Source organism: Neophocaena asiaeorientalis, unplaced genomic scaffold (genome assembly GCF_003031525.2).
Source record: "Neophocaena asiaeorientalis asiaeorientalis breed wild unplaced genomic scaffold, Neophocaena_asiaeorientalis_V1.1 scaffold254, whole genome shotgun sequence".
NCBI classification, from domain to species: Eukaryota; Metazoa; Chordata; class Mammalia; order Artiodactyla; family Phocoenidae; genus Neophocaena; species Neophocaena asiaeorientalis.
Genome location: NW_020174705.1, coordinates 2,317,691 through 2,328,145, shown reverse-complemented (window position 1 = coordinate 2,328,145; position 10,455 = coordinate 2,317,691). Strand labels below are relative to the sequence as shown.

General features: G+C 59.7%; 1 protein-coding gene across 2 annotated transcripts in view; it reads right to left on the bottom strand.

Moving 5' to 3' along the window:
- Positions 1-467: 467 nt before the first annotated feature.
- The window catches only part of KCTD5 (potassium channel tetramerization domain containing 5), a 27,061-nt gene continuing 17,073 nt past the window's right edge, over positions 468-10,455 (bottom strand). Inside the window, exons 5-6 of one of the 2 annotated variants that reach the window (XM_024759699.1) lie at positions 7,400-7,525; positions 468-855 (exon numbers count right to left, since the gene is read on the bottom strand). In XM_024759699.1, coding sequence (XP_024615467.1) covers positions 826-855; positions 7,400-7,525 — 156 coding nt within the window. In that variant the 3' untranslated portion in view covers positions 468-825. Of the gene's footprint in view, positions 856-878; positions 4,612-7,399; positions 7,526-10,455 lie in introns of those variants that run through there. The other variant, XM_024759698.1, reaches the window with a different exon arrangement.

Sequence of the window (10,455 nt, the reverse complement as noted above, 5' to 3'; positions counted from 1 at the left end):
GCCCCGACCTCCATCCCAGGCGAGACCAAGGCACTGATGGGCGCCAGCTCCCCCTGAGCCCCAAGGTGGGTCAGACGAGGCAAAACTTGTACCTCCCTTTACATGACTTAACAGATCAGCCCAAAAGGCAGCAGCACTTTTAGGCATTTCTAAGAAGTGAAAGCACTGGGTTGTCTATCCACAATTGGAAAGAAAGGATGCAAAGGTCTCTCGCCTGGAAACTACAAATGGAGAAGCCTTGACTGTGCCAGGCCGGATCAGGCCAGTGGAGCCCAGCTCTGAAGGAGGACCGGGAAGTAGTGAACACGTGGAGGCTGGGAGAAACCACCAACCGGTCATGTCTGGGAGGCACAGCAGACCCCCTGCCCTGAGGAAGAGGGCCTGGTGCATGCCAGGGTGACCAGCAAGCACCCAGAGCCCAGGGCTGTGGTGCTGCGGCCACTTCCTACCAGCAAGGCCCAGGCTCTGTTACAGACTGTTTATGTAGCACCAAGAACGCTGTCCTTTAAATGATCTTCGGTGATTAAAGGGTCAGTCAGGAGCGCCCTGCCTCAGGCCCGAGCGGCACTTGTGAAAACCAAGCGGAGGGCCCTACAGAGGCGCCCGCCCAGGCAGCATGCCGCCTCTGAGTGGCGACGCCCGGCCTCGGACAGCTGGTCCTGTCTCTCACCACCCACCTCAGAGGCAAAAAAAGGATTCACACCCAGATCTCTAGAGAAATTGTCAAAAGCAGGTTTCTTCTCACGGCCAAGCTTCCTCGACATGGCAGATCATTGCATCTTGGGAAAAGGTAAAACGTCTCTTCAGTTGTCAACACTGTGTTCCTCACATCCTTGAACCCCGTTCTTGCAAAATCTGAAAATGCCAAATGCAGACAATGAGGACTCGGGCCCTGAATGGAAAGGCAGCCTGCAGCCGGGAGCTTCACGGCCCTGAGGCCAAGTGCCCTGCTTGGGGGTGGAGCCCACCGCAGGCCAGGGTCCGAGAACGGGGACCCCGTTGTGCAGGCCTAGCTCGCCCACCTCCAGGCCGCACACAAGGGGCAGGCCTCCCAGCTCTCCACCTCTCCACCCGAGCCTGACATCACCATGCCTAGGAAGTAGTGAACCTGTGGAGGCTGCGAGAAACCACCGAGCAACCACACCTGGGAGGCAGCAGCAGACCTGTCCTCAACCCGGCGCCTCCCGGGCCTCCTGAGACATGCGGCAGGGCTCCGGGGAGATGACTCCTCATTGAGGCCCCAAGGACTTCTGGGCAGCATCTCTCTCGATGGCCTCCTGAGGATAGGAGGCTCCCTGCTCCCAAGGGTGCCAAAGCCCACCTGGCGGTTTAACTGCCCACCGACTCCTGATTTTCTCTCCAGCCCAGCTTGATCCCGGGCAGAAGACACATGTGTGCAACCAGGGCCCCATGGGCCGCCAGCCCAACCTGCCCCGCCAGCCCAACCTGCCCCTCTTCTTTCTTCCATGCCCCATCATAAACCACGTCCCTTCCACCCTGCAGCCACACACCCAGAAACCTGGCCCCTGGGATTACTGTCACCCCCACATCCATACGTGCCAACTTGCTCCCCACACTGCCTGGCTGGGGTCACATCTTCTGTAAATGGACCACCCTCCTTGAGGGTGCCAGCCGCCTCCTTGCTACAGCCAGACAGGACTCTCTGGGACACACACCTGACCCCACTGGGGGACCCTGCCAGCCCTCGGCCGCCATGCTTGAGACTCTCCCTCCCACTCCTCCTCAGCACCTCGGAGCCAGAGCAGCGCCCCCACCCGGCCTTCCTCGCCACTGGAACCATCCATGCCTCCCATCTTCCCCCAAATCAAGCTGCGAGCTCCTCAAGGCCACAACCCCATGGGAGCCAGGGGAGACTTTGGAGCTGGCAAAGTGGGCTGTTTCGACACGTCAAGCGTGGCTACTGAGCATCAAGTAACCAGGACAGAAAGGCCACACGTCCCGGCCAAGCCCAACCATGCCCAGGCCAGTGCTGTAAGATGACCCTCCCTGCGATCCCACTGGCAGCGAGAGTGGCCTCCTGGGGGCATTTTCCACTTGAATTTCAGAGCTAAGAGAGATACGGCCCTGAGGACACTGTGTGTTGCTGAGCCCTGGACCCGGTGCAACGCAGGGACATGCCTGGAAGGGGCCCGCCCTGCTCATGCCAGGCCCAGCTCACACGGATGCCCAGCCAGAGTGAGGCCCTGCGGGCACAGGCAGACTTCTCAGGCTCATGGCCAGTGGCTACCGGCCCTGACTCCAGCTCACTGTCAGGGCGGCTGTCCAGAACCACACGGCCCATCTCTCACGTCCCCCGAGGGCTTGTTCAAATGACTCAAGAGAAGCCCAAGCTCTCCAGGCTGTCCCCTGACGCCCCCCCATCCCTGTGGTTCCCCAGGCCTGTCCCTCTCTCTCTGACAGCTCCGAGGCCGTCCAGGAAGCACACCCTCTTGCCCGCTGCCCATTCCCCAGTAGGTGCACCTTCCACTGTGCTGGGGGAACAGCACCCCAGGCTGAAGGCCCCTCCTCAGGCCAGACAAGGACAAGCCCCTAAGCCCGCTCACTGGGAAAGCCCAGGAGGCCCCTGTCAGAGGGACATGGTCTGAGGACGTGACTTGGGGTGAGGGTGGGTCCCCACTCAGCCCTAGAGGACCCTCTGGCCCCCATGGTGCTAGTCCCAGCCCCAAGAAGGTCTGCCACCCTATCATCGTGGCTCTTTGCAGGGAAAGCTGGAGTTTGGGGGGCCATGAAGCCGAGAGCTGCTCACTCAGTGGGAGCCCAGCAGAGCAGACGGTGTCCGAGTTCACAGGCCTCAGTGGTGGAAAGGACAAGGCCCACTAACTACCACGCGGCCTGGGAGCGAGGTGACAGCACAGGAAGGGCCGCCCTGCCAGAGCCAGAGCCCCAGTGACTATCTCCTAACAAGGACAGAAGACCCCTCCTGGGACCTGTGACGGTCACGGCCTGTCTGCCCTGGAAGGAGCTCTCACTTGGGCTGCCGCCCACAAGAAGGCCTGAGCTGGGCCACAGGGACTGAGCAGGCTGTGCATGGCACATGGCACCCCCGCCCCCCGCCCCAACCCAGCGGGCCCAGGGGCCAGGGCCACACCAAGGCTGCCCTGCCATCAGCTCACCTCGCCCCTCCCACAGCCCAGACCCTGGCAGTCAGGGCCACTGAAGCGGCTCCTGCCAGCAGATGTGAAGTCTGTAACTGGGGGTGGGGGGTGGGCAGTGCTGCTGAAAGAAGCCCCTCCTCCCTCCTGGAGGTTGGCTCCTCTGTCCCTGCCCCCCCACCCCACCCCGTGTCCCTGGCTCCTACCACAGTTGACCATCAGGCCAGGCCAAAGTCAAGCTGAGCCCCTAAGGTGCAGTCACTCCAAACCGAGACGGGCCACAAATGCAAACTACCGCCTGATTTCAAAGACTTAAGAGGAGAGCGAAGTAAAATATGTCAGTGATTTTTTAGGTTGAAATGACAATATTATGCATGTAATGGGCTAACAGTATCAGCATCAATTTCACGCATGTTTTTACTTTCTTAACGTGGCTGCTAGAAAGTTTAAAACAACAGATGGAGCTCGTGCTGCACATGCCCTGGACGGCAGTGGTCCAGACTAGGGCCCGGCAAACCTTTCCTTAAAGGGCTAGGTAGTAAATACTTCAGGATTTCCGAGTCAAGAGGTAAAGCTGAGGATATTATGCACTCATTTAATCACCAGAAAAATAACCACTAAAAACGCAAAAGCCATTCTTGGTCTGCGTTCCCAGACCAGACCCATAGCCAGATGTTGGCCGCCTCTCAGCACGTGGCCGGCCACAGGCTCTTCCCAAGCTCCTCACCTGCAGGGCTTGGCGGGGAACCCCTGCATGACACCTGTGCCCTGCCCTCTCTGGGCCTCACTCTCCCCTGTGCAACACGAGGGAGCAGACGAGGCGCTCCCTGCTGATGGGATCCTGGCTGAGCCACAGGTTTTTGACAACAAGAAGGGCCAGGAGGCAGCAGGGACTTGAGGAGCAGCGAGGGGCTGAGGGGGCGTCCACGGAGCCTCTCATGACAGGGCAAACAGAAGGAGGGTCCCCACAGACTCCTCTCCACCAGCACCCCTAGTCTGAGGCATGAGGGAGTAGGGTGCCACAGGCTTTGGTGTCGGGATCAGGGCCCACTCTCTGTGGCACAAGCTCCGACTCCTTGGCCCTGAGCCCGTGGGTAGACTGGTGACAGTGGGGAGACTGGCGGGCTGGGGGCTGCGTGTCCCTAGGGGGCGCAGGCCCGCGTCCCTGCTGCTGGCACCCATGGCAAGGAGGCCCTTCCCAAGCCTGACACACACAGCGCGGAGGTGCCTCAGCCAAGGTCCCAACCCCACCCACACGGGCATCCTCAAGGGGACAGACAGCCCCGCCCTGAGACAGACTGGCTCCAGTGCAGATCTATGCGCTGGCATCTACCATGGAAGGTTCTCTGTCAACTACAGGCATGAGACAGACGCAGCGGAGGAGGGGCTGGGATCAAGGAGACTAAGGTAGGTGGTCAGTTTCAAGGGCGCAGGCTCACCATGACATTTACACTTAATCTGAGTCATTCCCTTCGTGACCCGTGTCCTCGTCGTCACTCTGGCTCGGCACCGGCAGGCGGCAGGGAGGAGAAGAAGAGAGGGACCATCAGTGCAGGGCGAGGCGAAGAAGAGAGGGACCGTCAGTGCAGGGCGAGGCGGGAGGCAGCAGAGGGAAGCCCACCCAGACAGGCCAGTCTCCACGGGACAGCAGAGAGCACGGCGCTCAGGAATGGACCTAAAGTTGTGCTGTGCGGCGAACTACAGGCCAGCCTCGTCCAGATCACACTGTGGGGGGAAGCACGACGTCCCTGGGCCCCAGCACTCCCGAAGTTCCAGTTTTCCTTCCCTCTGTGTTGTGAAAAACTGAACCTTGCCCAAACAGAGGTCTGGCCTTTGCCCTTGGCTCCTGGGAGGTCATGACCTCCAGGACACACCAGTCTGACCATGTGATGGGGGGGGTCAGTTGGCTGGGGGACTGGAGACTGCAATCAGGCACATGGGTGATCAACTGTTGATCAATGGATCAATCATGCCTACATGACTGAGCCCAGTAATATCTCTGCACACGGAGGCTGGCGGGGCACCCCCGGTGGGCGGTGCTCTGTGCACGGTGCCACGCATCCTGACTGCACAAGGAGCACCTCTGCGACATGAGCTCCACGTCTGGCATACTTCCTGGCCTCTGCCCCACACACCCTCCCCTGGCAAGTTTGAAATCCCCCCTCTTTCTGTACTTCCTGTAATAAACTGTAACTTTGAGCAGAACAGCCAGCAGTGAGTTCTGAGTCCTCCCAGCAGATCATGGAGTAGTAGAGTGGTTTGGGAAGCCCCTGAAGTTGGGGCTGCTCTCAGTGGACCGGTCCCCTCGCTGAGTTGCCCGACCCCTACCCGCTCTCTCCTGTCACTTCCACCTCAAGACACGTGTGTGTGTGTGTGTGTGTGTGTGTGTGTGTGTGTCTGGCCCGTGCTGTGGGCACCCAATGAGCAGGTCCACAGTAGTGGACCCAGTGTCCTCAGAACATGAAGTACTGCTCCAACCAGGCTGTGCACAGGTGTCCCCAGATCATGACCCCCAATCCGGCCTCAACACTTTTCCATGGCTTACAGAGGCCCTGGCTGTGCTCCACCTCCTGGGGAGCTCCTGCCACGGCCCCAGTTTAGAAGCCGCTGTTGCTGCCACACTCCAGAGCCAGGTATTTCTGGAGAGACAAATAGGGCCGCACTTTCAATGGCAAAGGGATTTGGGGTCATGAGTGGAGTTCTGTCAGCACAAACGCATCCCTTCTGCAGCTGAAAAGCCACCCGAGGGACATGAGCTCAGGCAGCTGCCCTGGAGAACTTGGCTATGAGAATTTTTCAAGTTCAGAAATAAAAGTTTCTAAATATAAGACAACTTGCAAAAGAGCCCTGCAAATGCTCAGAGAGGTATGGCTCCTCGTGAGGCTGGGGGCTCCGGGAGATGGGGTTGCCTCCTACCCTGACTCAATAGGAAGCACGTCCGCAGGCATGGCACCAGAACCCCTTTGCTCCCGGCCCATTGCGGGGACCTGCACCAACCCCCACGACAGCCTGTCCTGGGCAGCGGCGGAACAGCCCGGGCCCTGCACTTGCACCTGCAGGCACTCTTGCAGGCCAGGGGTTGGGGGTGGGGGTGGGGGCAGGATGTGAGGACTCTGGAGGCCCCAGGGCCTGGACAACTGCCCAGTCGTGCTGGGGTGAAAGAGCTGCCTCAAGCACCAGTGGAGGATGGCCACCACGGGAAGACCAGCGGGCGAGGTGAATCTGCCATCCATTCCCAAGCCCATGCCTCCAAGGAAGACCCTGAAAGGCTCACAGGGGCAGTTCTAGGCAGGTAGCAGCCAGGGTGGCACCAGTCAAGAGTGTGAGGAAGGCCTGGAGCCCCCGGTTTAATGTCATCAGTTAAAACCTCGCTGGCCTTGTCCACACTCACTCAAAACACCCTCTGACAGCATGCCAGAGCCTTCCACCAGGGCCGCCTGTGGGCCCAGGACACACAGGCTGGCTGCCACAGAGCCCCTGGGTCCCCTCAGAGCCGGCTATGGGGCTGTCCAGGCACCACCTGACTTGAAGGTCCAGAAGTCCTGCCCAGGCTGATGCTGGACTCTGCAAGGACAGACACATCTGGAGTCACCGACCTCAGGAACAAGCCCAGAGGAGATGCCACTGGAACCTGTCACCTCCAGGCAAGGGTAGCAGCTGCTCCCTGCCACGAGGCTGCCCTTGCGCTCCTCGGGAGACAGAAGGGCCAGATGTCCAGCAGGGAGCTGGTACAGTTCAACAGGAACTGGCCTGTGCCAGGCCAAGGCAACACTCCATGGAGTCTCAAAATCACACATCCTGCCGGATCTGCTCCGTTTACAAACCAGCACAACTCCCAAGCCTGGGATGGGTGTATCCGAGGCAGGTGCCACCAGGAGGCTCTGCCCTCCAGCCTCGACGTCCCCAGTACCCAGGAAAACAGCCCACAGTGGCATCACTCAGAAGCATAGCCCCCACCGGCAGGACTGGAAGACAGCAACACTTCCAGGAGCAGGCTAGCGGGTTAGAAGAGGTGAGGGCAGAAGGCCTGGGCTGTGGGAGCCGCAGCATGTTCAACAACCCCGCGCTCCACCACTCGCGTCCCGTGGACATCCGTGTCCTCTCTTCCAGGACTCTGCTTCTGATATGCCAGGCGAGAATTATGTGATGATGGACAAGCAGCATGAGGCGAGCAGGCCGCCAGGAAGCCTGCATGGCCAGGAGCGCCGCGACGACAGTAAGAAACAACACAGCAAAGGAGAGAAACCCAGCCCTGCAGAGGGCACTCGGGCCGCAGCCTCACCCACCTTGGCCTTCTCACTGGGCTCACTGGTCGTGCCATACGGGGAGTTGTGCAGCTCCTTGGAGACCACGCAGAGGAACTCGGCCTGGTCTTCACTCCCGTAGTTGTAGGAAGAGCCAATGCTGACCAGCTGGGAGGAGAGAAGGCCAGTGGGATGTGGGCAGAGAGCCTCACACACCTGGCTCAAGACCAGCCCCCCGCCAGGAGGGAAACAGCCTGCAAAGACCCCCCGGCAAAAACGGCCGATGCTCAGGGAAGCTAAGGGACAGGATTCAACCAAGAGACTTTTAACGAACTTACTGAAAATAAAGTCCCTGAACACCGACACTCAAGCTCAGACGCACCCATACACACACACCACGTGCAGGACAGGCCTCCTGTGCCAGCACGTCCAAGCTCCTCTCAGGTTCCTGGCTGGGTCCAGGGGACGCTGAGTGACCCGGGGAGGGGAATGCGACGCTGGAGTGGGCATCAAGCGGGCCAGGCCCGAGAGCAGGCAGCGGGGCGGTGGCACTCTGCTCTGCCCATAAGTTGTGCCCTCCGCACGGGCTCTGAACACACAAGTGTGAGCACACGCCCACACACATGTGAGGGCGAGTCCCTCTCCAGGGAAGCCAGGACCAAGCCTTCCTCTCACTGGGGCTACTGACTGCGAAGGGGCATAGGAGGGCCACAGCAGCTCCGACAGGCTCAGGGAGAGATGCCGGGGCTGTGTCTTCCCACACCTCAGCCACAATCTCAGTCTGGGTGTGTCCACGCCCATGGCCCTGCAACCCCGGGCCTCCAGGTCACTACTATAGCCACACAGGAGCTGAGGTCCGACCTGCCTGCTCCAGCTTAGCCCAGAGCCACCAGGGACTCTGTGTTTAATCAAAAGAAAAGCACTAAAATTGCAGTGAGCTATCAGTGGCACAATTATCGAGGCAGTGCCTGGAAGGCCCTCCATCTTTGCCTTCTCTACTGATGGAACTGCCCACGGAGGAGAGGCCAGGGGCGGGAGCGCCACGTGCAGTGACAAGGACACGGTGAGCACCGCCGAGTGAGGGAAGTGTGCAGAGCGGTGCGGGCCGCTCTGGGAAAGGAGAGGAAAGCCCCAGGGCCAGCATGCCCACCCTGTCTCTTTGGTGGAGAGAAGTGGATGGTTTTTAGAGGTTATGGAGGGAACTGACCAGACCCCCTGAGAAACTTATCCCTCCCACCCTTCCCCCAAGGCTAGGTAGGGTGCCCACCTGTCAGCCTCTGCCAGAGATAACACTCTGGATGCTGGGGAATGGGGTCCAGGGAGTTTGTGTTTTGTGTACACATACAGGTATTTGTTTTCCCAAACATGGGACTGATTTTGCAGCAATGCTGTTTTGTAATTTCTTTGTAAACCTTAGGCTTTTCAGTGGGGGTTAGATGGCTAACAAAGCGAGAGTGAAATAAAGAGTTGAGGACGGGGAGGAAAAAAAAAATAAAAAGGTCTGTTCTAGGAACAGACTGGAAGGCTGTTCTAGGTTCATAAATGCCTCTCAGAGACAGACCTGCCACCTGCGGACCTCAGGGGTGCCCGGCCCTGGGTGCAGATGGAGCAGCGCATATGCAGCCACTCATAATCAGGTCTGCCCAGGGACCACATCCTCACGAGGCGTGCAAGCCTCTCAGAACCTGGCTCTGGCCTTGTCACTGACCACTGGCCAACTCTGGGTTCAGCCCCATCACCTCGTGGGGTCCCAGGCTCCGGCCCCTCTTCCCCTGCAGTTCTGGCTCCTGTTTCTAGGAAGCAGACAAGTGAACAAACGTGACCCTGGTTCTGGGGTTTCTCTGGCATGAACGGGGGGAGCACGTTCCCAAGGGAGGAACTGGGCAAAGCAGGTGAGACTTGGGGAGAGAGGAGCTGCTCTTTGCTGTGGGTTTGGGATCCGCCCAGAGGAGCTCAGGACAAAGCCCCTGAGCTGGTCTCAGGGAGGATATGCCCATGCAGGAGGCACGGGAACCCCTTTCCCTTCCGCAGGAGCCACAGCGAGGGTGACCTAGTTCACGGATCCTGAACCAGTGACCGCAGCTCCTGTCTCCCCAGCCCTTTTCCAGGCTGCACACCAAGGGACAAAACGAGGGGCGGTGGGAGCCTTCCTTTTCTTTGTGAGCCTGGTGTGACTGTGCTGGGGTCAGGGAGTGAGGAATGCAAATGTAACCACGGGACCCCGCCGGACACCCTCCACACCCCCGCCCCAGGGCAAGGGCAGGGCATCAGAGCAGCCCTGCTGGCTACGTCTCCGGGTGGAGAGTGGGACACAAGTGCCGACTGTGCCTTTCATGACATTTCAAGAGGACGCCAAGCATTCTACAGCCTGATTCATTATTTCAAAAGACCCATAAGAAAGGGTAGCCTTAATTAGGAGGGATGCCAGGGGACCCCATGATTTCCCACCGTGGACAGAAAGCTGGCACCAGAGGAGGCTCTCAGGAGCCAGAGGGGGTGGGCTGGGGTCACAGACCTGGTCTCCGCCCTTCAGGACCAGCGCCCAGGGCTTGGGCTGGGCAGGGTCATAAGCCCAAACCTCAGAGTCTCTGCCTAAGACACACAAATAGCGACAATGAGCTTGTGGGCAAGGTACCGCCCACTCAAGAGGACATCCTTGCCGTGTTCTCAGGCCCACAGGTAATGGGCTGCAGTTCCCCAGGACGAGAGGCAGCATGCCCACAGAAACACCAGAGCGCTGTGGACAGAGGGCGGTGGGTGGGTGGAAGAGACTTGGCTCTCACCCCTTCTCACAGGCATCCTAGCAAAAGCAGAGCTGAGGAAAATGAGGGGCATGGCCGAGCCAGAGTCAGCAGCACTTTCCAATCAAGGGCAGGATAGGGGGCTGGGGGACTGCAGAGCAGCCCCAAGGGGAAGGGCATCTATGCCAGCAGCAGCACAAAGGAGCCGGAGCCCCATCTGCTCGGCCAGCACGGAAGGGCCAGGAGGGGCCAGGGCGGACAAGGGAGGGGATGGGTGCCGGGGTCATGCCAGGAGGCACTCAGGATATCGACTCCACACACACACACACACACACACACACACACACACACACACAC